The sequence below is a fragment of the Suricata suricatta genome, chromosome 3, assembly GCF_006229205.1.
Source record: "Suricata suricatta isolate VVHF042 chromosome 3, meerkat_22Aug2017_6uvM2_HiC, whole genome shotgun sequence".
Classification (NCBI taxonomy): domain Eukaryota; kingdom Metazoa; phylum Chordata; class Mammalia; order Carnivora; family Herpestidae; genus Suricata; species Suricata suricatta.
This window is the reverse complement of record NC_043702.1, coordinates 110,857,183-110,877,799: the sequence shown is the minus strand read 5'-3', so window position 1 is coordinate 110,877,799 and position 20,617 is coordinate 110,857,183. Positions and strand designations below refer to the sequence as shown.

Genomic DNA, 20,617 nt, shown 5'->3' with positions numbered 1-20,617 from the left:
CCCACATTTCCAATAATTATGGAGAATTAACTAATCCAGCCAATAACTATTATACAATGTGTAGATGTTGTATTAGGAACATGGAAGGGAATAAAACCAACATGGCAAGCAGCTTCCTGGAATTTACAGTAAGTGGGGAAGGAAGCATAGATGAACAGCTTAGCAATTAATAGGTATTTTTGCTTATGTGTACTATTATTTTATTTATTTTTAAATGTTTATTTTTGAGAGAGGGAGCACAAATGGAGGAAGCGCAGAGAGAGGGAGAGACAGAATCTCAAGCAGGCTCCACACCGTCAGTGCAGAGCCCGATGCAGGGCTCGAACCCACAGCTCATGAGATCATAACCGGAGCTGAAATCAAGGGTTGGACACTTAACTGTACCACTTGGATGCCCCTGTATTATTATTTTTTTTCAAAAAATTTTTTTAATGTTATATTTATTTTTGAGACAGAGAGAGACAGAGTATGAGTGGGGAGGGGTAGAGAGAGAGGGAGACACAGAATCTGAAGCAGGCTCCAGGCTCTGTGCTGACAGCTAAGCACACGGGGCTTGAATTCATGAACGTGAGACCATGACCTGAGCCAAAGTCGGAGGCTCAACCAGTTGAGTCCCCCAGGTCCCCCCTGTATTATTATTTTAAAGGGGCCTGGCCTGAGCTTTCATTGTGTGATTGAATCCTTCTGAGACAGATAAATTATTAAGCAACAAAATGTTGTTGAAACTTAAGAAAAACCAAGAGCCAGTGGTTTCGTATGGAGTGAGTAGACCTGGCTTGATTTAAAGCATCTTGGCAGATACAATCCCTGCAGGTGAAGAACTCCTGGTTTATTCTTCAGGATAAAGCTGTCTTTTGTAGAACTTGTTTGATGAGCAAATAACTTTTCTTCCCACCTGTTTGGATGTGGTAGCAGGACACCAAATGCTGTCATCCAGTCTTGGGTCCTGCGTCTGGTCCTCGGCACACCAGTAAGGGGGCTGCTACGACCCTGGGGGGGCCCAGGGTCTCGCAGCCTTGCCCTCTCTCTTCCTGTGGGTCTGGCCAGGGCTCTCCTCTCTGATTGGAAGAGCGGCATCTCTGGCCCGGTTGGAGGTGTGTGAAGTGGGCAGAGTGCCTGCGTCCCCCGGGTCAGCTGGGGCTCCTACTGTCACTTCATCCCCCAGAGCAGCAGCCCATCTCCGCTGGAAATGAAAAGAGAGCAAGATCTAATTGAGTGTGGCAGCTTTTGGTATTTGCTGAAAATGCTACAAGAGAGACCCGCATTGCCAAGAGCAGGTTCTAGGGGGAAATTCAGAAATTGCAAACTGCAGCCCTTTCTCCTCGGCGCTTGGGTTGGCTGAGTTCCAGCGCATCCAGGCCGGCAACTGAGGGACTGAAATGTAATCGGTGGTGAGACATTTGCACCACATGAAACATCCTCTGCCTCCCAAGCCTCCCGTGGCTGTGGGCACAGCGCAGCAGCAGCAGCAGCAGCAGCTCTTGGCTGCTGGACTCCGCAGGGAGGGAAGATTGGATCACGATGGTAAGAAACTCCCAAGATTTCCGCAGCCCTAGTTTGTTACCCGGGAAGGAATCCCTAGCATCTGCTGGTGACAGTGGCTGTGGGGTGCAGGAGACTGAACTTGAGCTCTGGGGCACTGTTAGCTTTTTAAAAGGTGCAGGGATGCCCTTGGCACCAAGACGCTGACTTTTGAAAAATGATTCCTTTCATGTCAGGAGCCTCATAATTAATAAGGACCATTTGCTGGGCTCTGGCGGGGGAAGGACAGTCCCCCGGTGGCCGCAAAGGCGAGCCCTGATTGACGGGGTCTCTGGTATGTGCCCTTCCTCTGAATGCCTGGGAGAACCGATTGCCTGTTTTCTTGATGTTTTCCTGGGGGGGACACACCCATTCATAATGAAGCAGCTCTATTCTGACTAGTGTGAATTGTCACGGCTCTGCCAGTGTCACCGTTGACGGGAGGCATTTGCACAGCAACTATTACTAGAGCAAAACTTCGGAGTGATTGTTTTCCCTTTTCAAAACTATCCTATGTAGACGGTGACAAAAGGAGCCCATGTTCTAGAGGAAAGTGTAAGTGACTTTGGAGGAAGTTCATTTGATTTGCTCTAGCAAAGCCAACTTCGCCAGGGCACGGCATGCCTTTATGGGGGCGTGAGGGCTCTGGATGAGGGCTGGGCTTCGCTGGACGACAGGGTGCTGAGCTCGGGGTCAGCTGGGACCTCACTGGCATCTCCGTGCACCCCTTCCCTGGTGCCCATGATGCGGGACCCGCGGGAGGATTTGGTATTGAGAGTGAAGCCACCGAACGTTTTCTTTAAGGAGTCAGGGGACGAAGGACAGTGGTCATGATGAGATTATGTAACATTTAGGAGAAAATATAACCTATTACTGTACAGAGAGAATGCCTGAAATACACTTACTTGACTGCACAGCTGATGTGTGGGAAATGATTATTCTGTTTATAATCCAGATGAATGAAGAGAGTTCTGATGAAGGGGATGTGGGAATTTTTAGAAGTCTGCCTTTCCAGCAACTCTGAAAAGGGGACACTGGGAACCAGATTTATGAGAATACTTCATCTCACTTCCTGCCCTCATCATCCGTCCTAGATCGCTAGGAACAGACCCTAGAAACAGCTGCAAAGTTCAGGGTCAGATTTTTCCCTCTGTAATGGACAGGTGGTACCTTTGTCATCACATTCGTGCTAGAACTCTCCTGACCTGTGGAGAAGTCCCAGAAAAGACTCCCCTGTTTCCTTTTGACCAGCCAGGTGGGTAAATGCCCACATATCCAGCATGAAGATTAAATGGGACTCCTTACTGCTTTGGAATGTTTTGCTTGAATTCTTGAAGCATAATAATTCTTCTCTTTATTAGCCTGAGAACATTCCTTTAAGGATTAAAAAGGACTGGGCTGGGATGCAGATAGAGTTCCTGCCAGCTCACGGGAAGTGTGGGCAGAAGCTCAAGCACAGCAACAATGTTGTACAGTATTCAGGGAGACAACAAGGGGCCCGCCAGGGACCCAGTAACTTAAATGCAGGAGCACAACCTAATGAAAGTATGTAGACCTCTCTTTTGATTGCCAAAAAAAAAAAGTTGGAAAAATTATCTCGTTGTACATGAAAATGAAAGCTTCTGTCTGAGTTTTTCTGAACCGCAAACATACTAAAAATGGTCCTTGTTTTATAGGGAATACATTCTAACCAGGGAGCTTCTGCAAAGGGAACAGAATTCTCCTCTCTTTGCAGTGAGACCTGTGTCCAGAGAGCAGTGGGTTGAAATGCTGGTGTTTGATTGTAAGGGGAGTGAATCGATGGGTTAGATTTTCATGAAGCCCCTTCCATGACACAAAGGAAACCAATCATGTCTCTCATCATGCAAATGTGATCAGTGCCCTTACTTCTCCAAGAGAAGAGCCACTCAATTGTGTTTAAAACCCTCTCCTTGACCTCATTTTTAGAATCGGGAGCATGTTAGGGCTTGCTGGGTGTTCTGTCAAATAAGTCAGCCGGCTGTGGGCTCTGACCTCAGATTGCTTCTTCTTGTTTACAAATTTAAAGGAAATGCAAATCATTAAATCCACCCCACATAATTGCAAGCAAATTTAGGTTATTTCAAGGCAAAGGAAACGTGTGAATGCTTTCAAGTAATATTTTACAAATATTGAAACGTATGTGCTGTGTGCCAAGTTTTTAATACTTTGATAATCCTTATCCTTCCTTTTAAAGAGATTATTGTTATTATTACTATTATTACCATTATACTGAGGTATAAGGCACAGAGAGGTTAAAGACTTTCCTAAGAACACAGCTCAGAACAATTGCAAGACCCTTACTTCTTAGACCACCTCATCCCACAACCTTGAAAGGTGCAGAGGAAGGTGAGCCCCTCCAGCCTTCAGTGACCCAGCCTCTAAAACTTCAAATATTCTTTGACGTATCTCTTTCCTCCTCATATCCAATTGGCTTCAATACAGGTCTGTTTTTCACGGTGTCACCTGTTTGGGTTTCTTGTCATTTGCATACCAACACCATAATTTTTTTTTAATGTTTACTTATATTTGAGAGAGAGAGAGTGCATGTGCTAGCAGGGGATTGGGCAGGAGCGGGGATGGGGGGACAGAGGATCTGAAGTGAGCTCTGTGCTGTCGGGGCTTGAACTCATGAGCCGTGAGATCGGACCTGAGCTGAAGGTGGACGCTTAAGCAACTGAGCCACCCAGGCACCCCCGACACCATTCATAATTCTTACCTTAAGTTCCCACTTCGGTCAACTTCCCTTAAAGAGTTGCCTTAGTCTGGAAGAGAGTCTAATGTTATGGAAAGAGGGCTTCAATGCACTCAGACCTAGAGTTAAATTTCTGGGTTACCCATGTATTCATGTGGTTTTGCATGGTAATTTTTTAAACTTTCTGAATTCTTTAATAATTAGTGTATTTATTTGCAAAATGGGAATAATGACTCTTACCTCTTTTGGGTCACTGTGATAATTACATTAATGTTTACATAAAGAAGATGTTTGATTAGGCTGTGGATCATGGGGGAGAGATGAATTGGAAGGAAGAAAGCTTTTGAAATTTTGAAGTACAAGATGATAAGGATTTAATTGAAGATGGGGCACCTGGGTGGCTCAGTAGGTGAAGCATCTGACTTCGGCTCAGGTCATGATCTCGCAGTTTGTGAGTTGGAGCCCTGCGTCAGGCTCTGTGCTGCCAGCTCGGAGCCTGGAGCCTGTCTTCAGATTCCTTGTCTCCCTCTTTCTGGTCCTCCCCCACTCATGCTCTATCTCTCTCAAAAATACAATAAACATTAAAAACATTTTTAAAATAATAAATGGAGATGATGGGGAGAAAATGGAAAAGAATCAAAGTGGGAGATGATATGCATGAGAAATTCACCTGCACTGGCCACTGATTGGTGTGAACAGGAAAAAGAAAAGCACAGAGCAGCATAGCTCAGTAGGTTGAGTGTCTGACTCTTGATTTCAGCTCACATCATGGTCTCCTGGTCGTGGGATCAAGCCCCGCCCCGGGCTCTGTGCTGACAATGCAGAGCCTACTTGGGTTCCTGTCTCTCCTCTCTTTCTGCCCCTCCCCTGTGTGCTCTGTCTTTCAAAATGGATAAACATTCAAAAAAGAAAGACAGGAAAAGCACAGACTGAGACTTAAAGGTCCTAGCTACAGAAGAGTCACCTGACTGCCATGCCTACATTACCTGACATGTTGGGAGGAGGTTCTGTGTATTGTTGAGTGGATAAAAAAAAGTCACCCATCAAAGAAGAAAACGTGTGAGAGTCAGGATATGTAAGAGACGACTTTTATAGCCTGTCACCCAAAGTCTAGTAAGGTATTTAGAAGTGAGTGACAATGCAGTGTGTTCTAGGATGGATGTAGAGGCGCACAATATTAAGTGGCCTTTTGATTGTGTTCCCAAAGAGAAGGTGGATTCAGAGGATTAGAGGCAGTTCTGGGTACCTGCAACCATATATATGTGTAATCTGCAGGTTTTAGAAGTTTGAAGGTGACATGGATATAGCCATCAATGACTAAGGTAGAGTGCAATCTTCCTGGTAAGGGATTATTGTAGCCACATCGATAAGATGAATGGAAAGATGTGGAAGGAAATGAGTGGGTGTAAAGCCCCCTCCCTCAAAAAAAAGCACACAAAATAAAGGTATGGTTAGTTTTATTAATTAGAACAGGTAAGATACTAATTGTCAGGAAGGGGGATATTTTGATAAATTTTTGGGAATTGAAAGTGTTGGTTGGCTTTGAGTTTCTCTTTGAAGATTGTGTCAAGAGCATTAAAAATTGCATGTATCAGTAATATAATGAAGACAAATAGTCTTTATTATGCTTTCTGTGGTCTTCTATAAAGGAATTGTACTTGATGGGGTAAAGGAAGTACAAAGCTGAAAAAAAGAAAATATGAACTCCAGATTTCATCCCATTGGTCAGCCTCACAGGTACAGATGATTCCCAGTGGATATTGGACACGGTCCATATGGTGAAAAGACACAAGAGCAAGTGTATATGGGATGGTGGAGAAAATACCATTAAAGTTGTTGCTGATCAAGCCTGATTGTGAAATCAATGTGATAGAGGAAAGACCTAGAATAAAGAGACTAATTAGCTGGATAACCTAGAAATTAAATAGGTTCAAGCGTCTGGGGAGATGCTCAGAGGATTGCAGGAGAAATGGGATAGTTCAGGTTGTTAGCTTTAGCTATCAACAACTTCACATGCTCTCCTGTAAGTGTGGATCCAGGAGTAACATTACAGTGCTCCGACATATATCCAGTACTTCCGGTTGCGCTTCTGATCGGTAGGTTCATTATCCATACTACTAATTTTCTTACTTCTCTACTTTTTATTGGCATTCACAGATGCCTGTGTTTGTCCCTCATCTCTTACTTCCCATCTTACTTTTTGGATGTAGCAATCCAGTGTGTGGATTATATGCCCAAATATCCTGGACCCCCGAGGACTTTTGGGTCTGCAAAGAGCCTAACACCCAAGTGTCCCAAAACCCAGCACCCTAAGTCAGCTCCCCTGGTTGTGTCCTCACCCTGGAAGGGCAAGCATATTTAGAGGCATTGGGTATTTGGATTGGGAAATTTGCTATGTTTGGATTTATAGCTTGTTTTTACCAAAGTATTTGGATTAATTCCCTTCTTTAGTTAGTTACCATGTTTATTTTGGTTTCCATAGTGAAGTCAAAATACAGTAAAGGATATATAGAAATGTTTTAAGAAATGGATAAAATCTCTGATAGAAGGGGGGAAATCACACCAGTATATCCTTAATAAATCTCACTTTTTAATTAACTTATTTTATATCTATATGATTTTAAAATTTCTAACACACTATGGCTGATTAGTCAATTCATGGAATGTATGGCTTATCAGCTTAGGTGTTTCTCAGAGTGTGGATGGGCTATTTTGCCATATGTTGCTACATCTAAGATTTTCCCGATATGTGTTCACCAAGCACAGAGATTCTTTGTAAAACTATGTTTATAACTTGTGTTTAATCACATTGAAGAAGCTAAATACCATTCACCCAGTCTAGAACTTAGAGTTGCCTAGTAAGTTTGTGTGAAAGTGCATTGACATGTAATGGATGGATTTTTTAAGATGGACTTAATTGGTTCTAGGATTATGTATGTTTCTTCTCCCAGGCCCTTTCCATCATATGCTTGTATGATTTCCTTAATCAGGGGGGTTTAAGTAAAAATTTTTACTCAAGTATAACTTCCAAACTGAAAAAGTGCATAAATCATAAATGTACAGCTCACATTTTTTTTTTTGCAAAATGGACATAGTCTTGTAATTAGCACCCACTTGAAGAAAAGAACATTTGAAGAATAGAACGTCACAGTCACCCTGAAGCCCCCTTCATCCAGCCTTTCATGATCCCAAGTTATAGTCCCCCAAATCAAGTTTTACTTATTCTTAATTTTTTTAATGTTTTTATTTATTTTTGAGACAGAGAGTGAGCGGGGTTGGGGCAGAGAGAGGGGGAGACACAGAATGCGAAGTGGGCTCCAGGCTCTGAGCTGTCAGCATAGAGTCTGATGCGGGGCTCGAACTCACAGACTTTGAGATCATGACCTGAGCCTATGTCAGATGCTTAACTGACTGAGCCACCCAGGCAATACGTTTTGCTTATTTTTAAGCTTTATATATCCTCCTTTTTGTTTTTAGAAAAAAGCCAATAATCCCATTTATGCGAACTTACATCAGCAGATCACCGTGCATGGATAGAGAGATAGAGGATTAAATGCCCCCCACACTTAACAGTGGAGGATAGTTCCAAACTTACTTCTTCATTCTTTTATTTGAGCAGTGTTGTTTATTAAAATGAGTGTATGCCATTTATAAAAAAATATGTAAGCAATTTCGAAAAAAGTATGATGCCTGTTAGTCTTTGACATGATTTTTGATGGGCATTGGCCAGGACTTGTTCATACCATCCGAAGGGCCAGTCCTCATGATACTTTGGGCCCTGACCAGGGAAGATTTCTGTGGTCCCAGTCAGAGGCTTTTTTGAATGCCTGCAACAGGCGGCAGGCAAAACCCTTCACTCTTGCCTCACACTCAAGGTTAAGGCTGAGCTCCTAAAAGTACTAGAAACAGTTGTTAATAGCAAAATAAATTATAAATGCCAAAGATTAAAATGGGCTGCAAGTTAATTATCTGTATGTCTTTCTTTGTAAAGAAATGTCTCATCAGAAATAATTTAATAGTCTCGCTAACCCTTTCACATTGAGATGTGGCTGGTGTTTCAACTTTAACAGAGTTGCCGTGTACAAATGCAGGTTCTGTGGACCCCAGAGAAGGGTGGGCTTGATGCCCTCCTGCCTTACATGGCCATCCATGTCCCCTGGAAAAGTGACGTCCGCCTGAACTGTTTTTTCTTCAAAGCTTTCTTTTACTATTCCTTTCAAATGTGTCAAAGTAATATATTCTTATGCACTCTACAGTCAAAAAATAAAAATTGTTTTATCAAAGACCCATACTCTGAAACCCAACACAGTTGGGAGTTTTTTGATCACTGGTTCAGTTTCTTTGCTAGTTATCAGTGTGTTCAAGTTTTCTATTTTCCCCTGTTTTAGTTTTGGTAGTTTATATGTTTCTAGGAATTTATCCATTTCTTCCAGGATGTTCAATTTGTTGGCATATGATTTTTCGTAATATTCTCTTGTAATTGTTTTTATTTCTGTGGTGTTGGTGGTTATTTCTCCACGTTCATTTGTGATTTTATTTATTTGAGTCCTTCCTCTTTTCTTTTTGATAAGCCTGGCCTAGGGGTTCACCAATTTTATTAACTTTTTTCCAAGAACCAGGTCCTGGTTTCATTGATTTGTTCTGTTGGGTTTTTTGTTTGTTTCTATATCGTTTATTTTTGCTATAACCTTTGTTATTTACTTCCTTATGTTGATTTGAGGTTTTGTTTGTTGTTGTTTTTCTAGCTCCTTTATGTGTAAAGTTGTTATTTATTTATGGTTTTTCTGGCCTCTTGACACAGGTCTGTAAGGCAATAAACTTCCCTCTAGAATCGCTTTTGCTGCTTCCCAATCGTTTTGGATCATTGTGTTTTCATTTTTGTTTCCATCTGCTTCTTGATTTCTTCTTTGATTTTCTGGTTGACCCATTAATTTTTAGTGACATATTGTGTAACCCTCATGTATTTATGCTTTTTTCAGAGGTGTGTGTGGTTTTTTTTTTTTTTGTGGTTGACTTCTAGTTTCATTCTCTTGTGGTCAGAAAGGGTGCATGTATGACTTCAGTCTTTTTGTATTTGTTGAGGCCTATTTTGTGACCTAATATGTGATCTATTCTGGAAAATTTTTATGTGTACTTGAAAAGAATGTGTATCCTGTTGTTTTAGGGTGGAATGCTCTGAATATATCTGTTAAATCCAGTGGCCCGGTGTGTCATTCAAAGCCATTGTTTCCTTGCTGATTTTCTGTATAGATGATTTGTACATTGATGAACATAGATTCAAAAATTCTCAATAAAATACTAGCAAGCAAAATCCAACAATACATTTAAAAAAATCATTCACCACAATCAAGTGAGATTTATTCCTGGGTTGCAAGCATGGTTCAGTATTTGCAAACCAATCAATGTGATATATCACATTAATGAAAGAAAGGATAAGAACCATGTTGATTATTTCAATGCAAAAAAAAGCACTTGAAAAAAACAAAATATCCATTCATGACAAAATCCATCAACAAAGTAGGTTTAGGGGGAATATACCTCAACATCATAAAGGCCACATATGAAAAAAGCCACAGCTAATATCCTAAATGGAGAAAAACTGAGTTTTTCTCTATAGTCAGAAACAAGATAGGGATGTCCATTCACACGACTTTTATTTATCATACTACTGGAAGTTCTAGCCATCAGACAAATCAGCAAAGAAGAAGTCAAACATTCCCTCTTTGCAGATGACTTGATATGCTGTATAGAAAATCTAAAAGACTCCACCAAAAACCTGCTAGAACTGATAGACAAATTCAGTAAAGTTACAGGATACAAAAATCAATGTACAGAAATCTGTTGTGTTTCTATACATCATTAGTGAAGTCGTAGAAAGAGAAATTAAGGAATTGATCCCATTTACAATTGCAGCCAAAACAATAAGATACCTAGGAATAAACCTAACTAACGAGGTGAAAAGACCCATATTCTGCAAACTATAAAACATTGATGAAAGAAATTGAAGATGACACAAAGAAATGGAAAGACATTCCATCCTCGTGGATTTGAAGAAATAATATAAAATGTCTATACTGCCCAAGGCAATGTACAGATTTAATGCAATCCCTGTCAAAATATCAACAGCATTTTTCACAGAATTGGAGCAAACAACCATAAATTTTTTTAATGTTTATTTTTGAGAGAGAGCATGAGAGCGCAAGCGAGAATGAGTGGGGGGGGCAGAGAGAGAGAGGGAGAGAGAGGGAGACACAGAAATGAAGCAGGCCCCAGGCTCTGAGCTGTCAGCACAGAACCTGATGTGGGGCTCAAACCCACGAACCGCGAAACCATGACCTGATCCAAAGTCAGACACTTAACCAACTGAACTACTCAGGCACCCCCAAACAATCCTGAAATGTGTATGGAACCACAAAAGATCCCAAATAGCTAAAGTGACCTTGAAAAAGAAGAGCATAGCTGGAGGCATCAGAATTCAGGTTATATTACTAAAAGCTGTAATAATCAAAACAGTATGGAACTGGCACAAAAACAGATATATAGAATAATGGAACAGAATAGAAAACCCGGAAATGAACCTACAATTGTACGGTCAATTAGTCCTATACAAAGCAGGAAAGAATATCCAATGGGAAGACAAATGGTGTTGGGAAAACTGGACCACTTTCTTATACCATTCACAAAAATAAATTGAAAATGGATTAAAGACCTAAATGTGAGACCTCAAACCATAAAAATTCTAGAAGAGAACACAAGCAGTAACTTCTTGGACATCAGCCATAAGAACTTCTTTCTAGATATATCTCCTGAGGCAAGGGAAATCAAAGCTACAACAAGCCACTGGGACCTCATCAAGATAAAAACCTTCTGCACAGCAAAGGAAACAATTAACGAAACTAAAGGCAGTCTACAGAATGGGAGAAGATATTTGCAAATGACATATCTGATAAATGGTTAATATCCAAAATGCTTCAAGAACTTCTAAAACTCAACACCCAACAAGCGAATAATTTAGTTCAAAAATGGGCAGAAGATAGGAATATAAATTTTTCCAGAGAAGACATACAGATGGCCAACAGATACATGAAAAGATGCTCATCATCACTTATGATCAGGGAAATGCAAACCACAATTATAATGCGATACCACCTCACACCTGCCAAAATGGCTAACATCAACAACACAAGAAACAACAGGTATTGGCGAGGATGAGGAGAAAGAGGAACCATCTTGCATGGTTGGTGGGACCACAAACTGGTGCAGCCATTCTGGAAGACAGTATGGGGGTTCCCCAAAAGTTAAAAATAGAACTACCCAATGATCTAGCAATTGCACTGTTAAGTATTTACCCAAAGAATACAAGAACACTAAAAAAAAAAAAAAATACAAGAACACTAATTCAAAGAGATGACAGAACATGAGTGGGGGAGGGGCAGAGAAAGAGAAAGAGGGAGACACAGAATCCAAAGCAGGCTCCAGGCTCTGAGCTGTCAGCACAGAGCCCGACGCAGGCCTTGAACTTAGGAACCATGAGATCATGACCTGAGCTGAAGTTGGACGCTAAACTGACTAGCCACCCAGGTATTCCTTAAATTATTTATACTATTATTTGATGAGAGTCTGCCTCCCTAATAGACTGTAAACTCCTATGAGTAGGAACCATGTTTCCCACCGTAATCTTGATGGCTTAGAACAATGGCTGGCATATTAAATATTTACTGAAAGAACAAAAAACAAAAAACATTTCACTTGGGTCCATAAGCAAATGTGCATATCTGAATATTATTCATAAACATGCTATTGTGTTCTGGTTATTTTACTTTATGGTGGCCCTCATTCTATGCTGTGTAATTCTCTGCCATCATTTTAATGGACATGAGTGTTATTTCCAATTTTCCTGCAAAAGTTTTGTTTATAGTATGCAGAGTGAGCATTTTTGTGCATTCAAGTTTAAGCAATTGTCGATTCCATTTTTTTTTTTTTTTTTTTTTTTGCTATTTTACTATGCCACACCAAGGGGATAAATGACCTAATTTCGAAAGTGTTAAGTAGAGTAACAGAGCAGTGGAAGGAAGCAGGGAGAGGGAGGGGGAAGATGAGAGAGTGTTTCCGAAAGAATTTACAGGCATACTTCATTTTATTGTGCTCTGTGGATTTGTTTTTGTTTTTGTTTTTTTACAAATTGAAGCCTTGTGTCAAACCCGCGTCAAGGAAGTCTGTTAGCAGCATTTGCTCGTTTTGTGCCCTGTGTCACATTTTGGTAATTCTCACAGTATTTCAGACTTCTCAATATCGTTGTATTTACTGTGATCTGGAAAAGCTCAGATGATGCTTACCATTTTGTAGCCATAATAATTTAAAATTAAGGGCCGTATACTGTTTTGTTTTTAGACATAATACTATTGCACACTTACTAGACTAGGGTAAACAGAACTTTTATATGCTCTCAGAGACCCAAAAACCATTAGACTTGCTTTGTGGTGAGACCCCCTGGACTGTGAAGGTCTGGAACCCCGCCTGCGGTATCTCCCGGCCCTGCCTGCTCTGTGCTCTGGCTGTGGACTGAGAAGAGACCTGGAAGTGGAGGCAAAGAAGCATGCGGATGAGTCTAGCACGCCAATATCTCATCTCCCTTGTAGCTAAAATCTGTAATGAAATCCTGAATTATGAGAGTTGGGCCACCATGCAAGGCAAGGACCACCATCCACCTTTGCTCTTCACAGGGTCAAGCTCACCCTTATTATTGGTCAAATATATAGGCTTTGCCAAATGGCTTATAGTCTTCCCGGTCAGGTTCACTATACAACCAGCCCCAGGTAAATCATCCTCTTTGCTGGGCAGAGCCCGCCCCGCCTGGGGTGGCATGGTCTCGTTCCTCCCTACCCACTTAGAACACCAGAATTGGCTGGGGTCAGTTCTTGAGACCAGTGACTTATTTTGAGGCATCTGGATGGTGGCTACCACCAGGCTTTATTTCCTTCCACCAGGGTGGCTCCAGATCACGCTATTGCCTAAAAAGGGATGAATAAAAATATTTACTTTTAAAAGGTAAAAATCTTTTTATAAAAGCTCCCTTCAACTAACTGGGGGCTTGTGTAGTTAATATTGTATTGGAATGAATCCTGGAACTCTTTGCTTGCCAACGTCTGAGAATGGGCCCCATTTACCTATGGGACTAAGTACTTAGTGCGTTCAGTCATGACACATGATGATATTTAAAAGCTTGAAATAATTACAAAAAACTCCCCAAACTGGGCCCAGCACCCAGCAGGCATTCAGGACCTGCTCATGAGTTAGAGTCTCCCAAACTGAACCTTGGTCGGCGGAGCACTTTGAGCTGCTTGTGACTTCCTCTCCACGTTTGTCTCTCAATACCTGTGGATCGTTTTGAGAACACAGCTGATGGATGTCCCGGCCTTCCCAGCAGGTGGCTGTGGCCACGTGAGTAGCCAGCCAATAGCACGTGGACAAAAGCGAAGTGAGTCATTTCCAAGCCTGCGCCTCCGTGTGTCGTCTTGTTCTGCTGTCTGGAAGGTAGTGTCCAGGGTTCTAGGAGGCCACCTGCTGAAGATGTGGACATGCCGTCAACCTGGGGAGCAGAAGCCCCTTCTCCCTCCCCCATGGGAGAGGGGGACTCTAAATGAGCAGGAAACCGCACTTAACCTGTATTTGAGCCTTTTGGTCTGTTTTTTAGAACAATTAGCAGTGAGCTAGCCGGATTTTATCAAGTTCTTACCAGGTTTCTTGCCCTGTGCTAGGTATTGGCGAAACAATGGTGAGCAAGGCAATTAAGACCCTCCTTCCTTTGTAGGTTCTAATGAGGGAGATAAACAACAAACCTGGAAAGAAATGAACGTGGGGTGCCTGGGGGGCTGAGTCAGTTGAGTGTCTTGACTTCGGCTCATGGCTTGTGAGTTAGCAGCCCTTGGCGCCTGCCTCGGATTCTTGTCTCCCTCTCTCTCTGCCCCTCCCCTGCTTGCTGTCTGTCTGTCTTTCAAAAATAAATAAACATTAAAAAATTTTTTAAAAAGCTAATGAACCAGAACTTTACATACAGAGATAAGAGCTATGAAGGAAATGAACAGGGTGTTTAGAGCAGCGTGTTGGGGAGTGAGGGTGCTGGCTATAAACTACTCTTGGAATGAAATGTAGGTCTTAACTCTAAATAGGGATTGTTGGTTAGATCCTGAGAGTTGGAAAGTAACTATCAAAGGAAGATACTGGAAAATCACCGAGAGCAGGACAACACACAGACGCCCCTTCTAAGTGTATTCTCACAGCTTCCATGAGTGGTAAGGAGCTTCCAACAAAATCCCATAAATATTCCCAAGATCATAGTGTTCTGATTAATTAAATACCATCATTGCATGAGGCAGGATGTACAAGTTTGGGAGAATGTCCTTGAGTTTTCTTAAAGAGCTCCAAAGCAGAGAGGATTTGTTCTTAGTGACCCCGAAGGACTTTCCATTGATTCTGTGCCTTTTGATGCCTTTAAGGATCAAAGGAAATGTATCATTGGCTTATACAAGGGACTTCCATCAAGTGGGTGGATATTCTTTTCCAGTTTGAATTAACTCCTGTGATGCGGGCTGTTGGAATGGAGAGAAGTCATTCTTAATATCCCTTGCAATATGCTACCATTAGGACTTTGACTTTTTGTTGCAATCATAGTTATGTATGTTATAGGTTAGATTCTTAATCATGGTTGTTTCGTTTGCTTATTTGTTTTTGTTTTGGTTTGTATCCAAGATACAGAAACTTAAGCTGACCAAGTTCAAGAAGAATTGGCGATGGGCAATGAGGGCTTCCTGAAACCCCAGCTGGAAGTACAGCCATGTTTCCCATGACACTGGACCTGATTTTAGAGAGAAATTTGGTGGCTTCTTTCTTTTTCTCTGCCTGTCTGGCCACATCCCTGCCTCACAATATCTGCCTCATTCTCCTCTTTATCTCTGAAGACTCCTTTCAGAGCTCATTTGTTGACAGATCTTTACATAAAACTGTTCCTCACTGGATTCTCTCCCAGAGAATAGCCTCAGCTCACTGATGAGGTGTTTGTGAGCTTCCGAAGGCTAAGTCCCACACCCTCTCCCAGTGCGGACCCTGATTCAGGCGGCTGTGCCGGGGCGGGGGGAGGGCAGGCTATATGGCCCAAACCCACCACACACAGGCCATGTGCAGAGCGTCTGGGAAGGGCTAGCGTCAATACAAATAGGGATGGTGGTGCATCTGTTGAGGCCAGCATTGCACACCCTTTTTCCATGCACTTGCCCAGAAGGTACTCTCCTAGCCTGCTGCTGCTAACGTGCGAGCCGCCCTGAATGCCACCCACTCTCTCCGCCTGGAGCCTGCTCTGGTGGCCCCAACACACTTGGTGCATCCGGAGGAGAATTTGGGGGCCTTTTAAAAGTTTCTTGTTCGTGTCAGACTCCACAGCCAAGGGCACCTAAGGATGCTTCAAAACTTGCAATCCTCCCCACTATTTTGCAGTTCATGGTCTAAATGGTAACTTAAGCTCACCTAAAAAAAAAGAAAAGAAAAGAAAATGTAAACAAAAAATGGGGAGGGGAGAAACAAGTCCAATTTTTTAATATTTATTTATTTTGAGAGACAGAGATAGAACATGAGCCGGGGAGGAGCAGAGAGAGAGGGAGACACAGAATCTGAAGCAGGCTCCAGGCTCTGAACTGTCAGCACAAGCGGGGCTTGAACCCACAAACTGCGCGATCATGACCTGAGCTGAAGTCTGATGCTTAACCGATTGAGCCCCCCAGGCGCCCCCAAACAAGTCCAATTTTAAAGAGTCTTTCCTTTTTAAAATGAAGAAAGAGGTAATACCCCTCCATGATACCACCTTGTATTGGATAATGAGTCTGGGCTTCTACAGTAGCCTAATGGTCAGAACAGGGACTCAGATTTGATGGATGACCCTGAGCAAGTTGCTTAACGTCTCTGTGCCTCAGATTCCTACCCACCTCCAGGGGTAATTGGGAATTATTAAATGAGTGACTATTAGCAAAGAGTTGAGAATGATATTTCCCCGGGAGTAAGTGCTCGGGTAGACGTTTGCAAGCTACCTAATTCTTACAGAGCAGAGAGGAGGGTTGGTCCTGGGGATGAGGACGGATCACAAGGGCATCTGTCTCTGAGCTGCCTCCTTGGGGTGGAGGGTGATTTGAAAATCTTCACCACTCCAGGTTCTGCCCACTGGGAGAATAACCCCAAGACTCTCTCCAGTGCCCTTCTTTGTGCTGGCTGTGAGAGGGGCATTGGGTAAGACTGGTCCCAGCATGGCTGCGCCCTAAGTTGGGATTTATTCTTAGCCTGAGGGCTCTCCAAGAAGCTGGGACTCTGAACCCTTGTGAATAATAACTTTGGGAACAGTAGTAGTGACTCTTGTGAATAATGACCTTATGAATCATGTCTGTTGTAATGATCCTGTGTGTAGAATAATAAAATTCGGTTCTCTGTCTCTGGTTCCTGGCACAGAGCTCTGAAAACCCCCGGGATATCCTGAGTGCTAGAAGTATCACTTGTTTTTTATAAGGAGCTCCCTTCCGCGCTCCATGAACATGAGTTCATGTTAATGAGGTGACTCAAGTATAGTTGACATACAATGTCATACTAGTTTAAGGAGTGCAGGCTAGTGATTTTGCAATTCTACACGTTACTCATTTCTCACCTTGGTAACTGTAGTCCCTGTACAGTATTATTATCCTATTTATTGACTATTGCCAATGCTTTATGTTTCATCTCCTTTACTTCCTTATTTTATAACTAGAAGTTTGTGCCTCTTAATTCCCTTTGTCTATTTTGCCTACTCTTCCCTTCGCCCACCACGCTTCTGGCAACCCCCAGCCTTCTCTGTTTTTAAGAGTCTGGTTTTTTGTTTGTCTCTTTTTTTTTTCATTTGTTTTGTTTCTTAAATTCCACATATGAGTGAAATCATATGAGTGGTATTTGTCTTTATCTGATATATGGCATTTCACGTTATACTAGAGGTCCAGTCATCTTGTTGCAGATGGCAAGATCTCATTCTTTTTTGTGGCTCCATAGTATCCTGTATGTGCCACATCTTCTTTATGTGTTCTTGTATCGATGGACATGTGGGTTGCTTCCATATCTTGGTTTTTGTAATTAATGCTGTAATAAACACAGGGCTGCCTATATCTTTTTGAATTAATGTTTTCATTTTCTTTGGGTAAATATCCAGGAATGGAATTCCTGAATCACATGGTATCCTTATTTTTTAATTAAAAAATGTTTTTCAATTAAAAAAAATTTAGAGAGAGAGTGTGAGCGGGGGAGAGGGGCAGAGGGAGAGGGAGAGAGAATCCCAAGCAGGCCCCATGATCAGCACAATGCAGGGCGCGGTCCCATGACCCCGGGATCATGACCCGAACCTAAAGCAAGAGTCATAGGCTCAACCAGTTGAGCCATCCAAGAGTCCAATATGGTATTTCTATTTTTAATTATTATTATTATTATTTAAATGTTTATTATTCAGAGAAAGAGCGGGCACTGTGAGTGGAGGAGGGGCAGAGAGAGAGGGAGACATAAGATCAGAAGCAGGCTCCATCCAGGCTCTGAGCTGTCAGCACAAAGCCCAACATGGGGCTTGAACCCACAAACCATGAGATTATGACCTGTGCCAAAGTTGGATGCTTAACCAACTGTCACCCAGGCGCCCCAACTACCTTGAATTTTTTGAGGAGCTTCCATACTGTTTTCTGCAGTGGCTGCACCAGTTTACACCCGACCAGTAGTGCATGAGCGTTCCCTTTTCTCCCCATCCTCACCAACACTTCTCTCACCTTTTTGAGCCTAGCCACTATCACAGGTGTGAAGTGGTATCTCCATGTGGTTTTGATTTTCATTTCCTTCATGATGAGTGAAAAGACATCTTTTCCTGTGTCTTTTGGCCATCTATATTCTTCTTTGGAGAGATGTCTGTTCATGGCCTCTGTCCACTTTTTATTTGGACCATTTGTTTCTTTGGTGTTGAGTTGTGTAAGTTCTTCATGTATTTTGGATATTAGCCCCATATTGCTGTGCAAAGTGCATATATCTTCTCCCAGTCAGTTGGGTGTCTTTCCATTTTGTAGATGATTTCCTTCACTGTGCAGAAGTTTTTTAGTTTGGCGTAGTCACAATAGTTTATTTTTGCTCGTTTCCCTTGCCTGAGTAGAAATATTCATAAATACGTTGCTAAGGCTGATGTCCAGGAGATCACTGCCTACGTTTTCTTTTAGGATTTGTATGGTTTCAGGTTAGATGGTTAGAGCTTTAATCTCCACTTACCTTTCTCTCCTCTGGGATGACAGAGGGACTGGAGATTAAGTTTACTCACCAGAAGCCAATGAGTTAATCAGTCCTGACTACATAATGAAGCTTTGATAAAAACAAAAACAAAATGTGATGAAGCTAGGGGATGGTCTGGGTTGATGAGCAAGCACACTGATGTGCTGGGAGGCTGGCATGGCCCCTAGAGGACATAGAATCGCTGCACCCCCCACCCCATTCCTGGTCCTAAGCATCTCTTCCTTTTGGCCAGTCCTCAGCTGTACCCTTTAATAATAAAAATGTAATCACAAATATAGTGCTTTCCTGAGTTTTGTGAGTCATTGCAGAGAATTAACACATGGGGATGAGGGAGGCAGAAGTGATCCAGGGAGAAGTGCAGGTGGCCCGGGGACCCTGTTTGATTGCTCTCTGAAGTGGAAGAAGTCTTACGGGACTGAGCCCTTAGCCTGTGGGGTCTGTGCCAACTCCAGGGAGCTAGTGTCAGATTGTATCGAACTGTAGAACACCCAGTTGGCATGGCAATTGTCATTTTGACTTGTTGGAATATGACTGACTGAACACTTGGTTTGGGAAAAGCCTGAAACTTACCTCTGGACTTGGGACTGTAGTGTCTTATGTCCTGTGGGCCCTTGGAGGCCTTGTGGAGGGGTGTGTGTGTGACAGGCAAACAGAATACCGTTTCTGCCCACGTTAACTTGGCTGTAATGCATGTGAACTTGGGCTATCGCTGGTCTTCCTCCAGCCTCAGCTAATTGTGCTCCCTGCAAGCCCAGAATTGTGAAGCAGTGGGTGTGTGAGAGAGGACCTGGACCCTGCCCTTCCCAAGGATGCTTAGATCCCAGGAGGTCGTGTGACTAATCTGGGGTCACACACAGCCTTCCAGATGTGGGGTTCAATTTCCAGGACTCCTGGTTTCCTATTCTGCTGCCCCATTCTCTCTTGCCTTGTCCAGCCATATGTTTTCTAATAGGTTAGCTTCTCAGCTCAGTGAAGTTCCTGGACTAATTTTTATAAAAATTCTTAGAATAGATTCTAAAGATAGTAGAAATATGTGACCGTGAGGTGGTGGGTAAAACATGGTACCTCCTGATGATCCGAACCAGAAGAAATGCTTTTTTCAAAAGTTGAACACCATTACCAAGGAGGACTGGAAGCAAATGGCACCTGAGCTTGCATCAGAGTCCCCGCTCCTCCCAAGGTGGACATGTTCTAAAAACATGAGTCGATAAACATTACATCTCCTTATAATCAGCTTCCATTTGTAGGCTAATTGTGTTCTGTGTTACTTTGTTGTCCTTTTCTTTCAGATAGAAAGCTTTCTCTGTGCACTTGAGCTGTTCATTGTCTTTAATAATTAATCATGGTTTCCTTGTAAAGATGTTTTTATAATAAAAAAAGTGAATCCTTAAGTAGAAGTATCCGTGGGACAATTACACGTTAAAACAGTAGCTAATGGACATTTTGATAGGAAATGGCCTTACCAGTTAAACATTTATGATGACATGTGGGCTTTGGAGGCAACAAGATGGATATTGCAATTCATCATTTCATGGTGTGGAAAAGATGACATGATTGTCCATGTTTTACAGCAGAATGGGTGCTGTTCACATGATTAGAGGAGAGAAAATAACACCTAAGAATGAAATTATAAAGTAAATTGGATTATTTTATTTAGACAATGGAAGAGCACGGGGCAATTTGCTGTGTGTTGGTGTGATTGAGCTTGTGGTCAAGTTTCCATTTCTACAATGGGCGCAATGAGCAGATAGAGTTCTAGTGTGCTGGGAATTTGTGTAAGACACGAGGATCCTTTTCCAACAAGGAGAGCTACTAGAGACTCCTGGTGGGTTTTATGGGTTGTCAGTCAACAGCGTTTATTGGGGTCTACTCTGCGCAGGTTGATATACTTGTTAGGGGCTGAGAATTCCTGTCCCCTCCCAGGTCCATGTACAGGAGAAAATAAAATGTAATAGAGTGTGTGTTGGGAATCCACACAGACGTGGAAATCCTAAAGCCAGGCAAAATGCACTGTATATGTCCTACAGCTGAGGGGAAAGAGAGGAGGGGCCTGGGTCTTCA

At 42.4% G+C, this 20,617-nt stretch overlaps 1 protein-coding gene across 1 annotated transcript in view; it reads left to right on the top strand.

The window, feature by feature from the left end:
* The first annotated feature begins 1,401 nt into the window (after positions 1-1,401).
* Positions 1,402-20,617, top strand: part of PLD5 (phospholipase D family member 5) — a 327,662-nt gene continuing 308,446 nt past the window's right edge. The window contains exon 1 of the mRNA XM_029934829.1: positions 1,402-1,524. Within this exon, the coding sequence (XP_029790689.1) occupies positions 1,522-1,524 (3 nt within the window). The 5' untranslated portion in view covers positions 1,402-1,521. The remainder of the gene's footprint in view (positions 1,525-20,617) is intronic.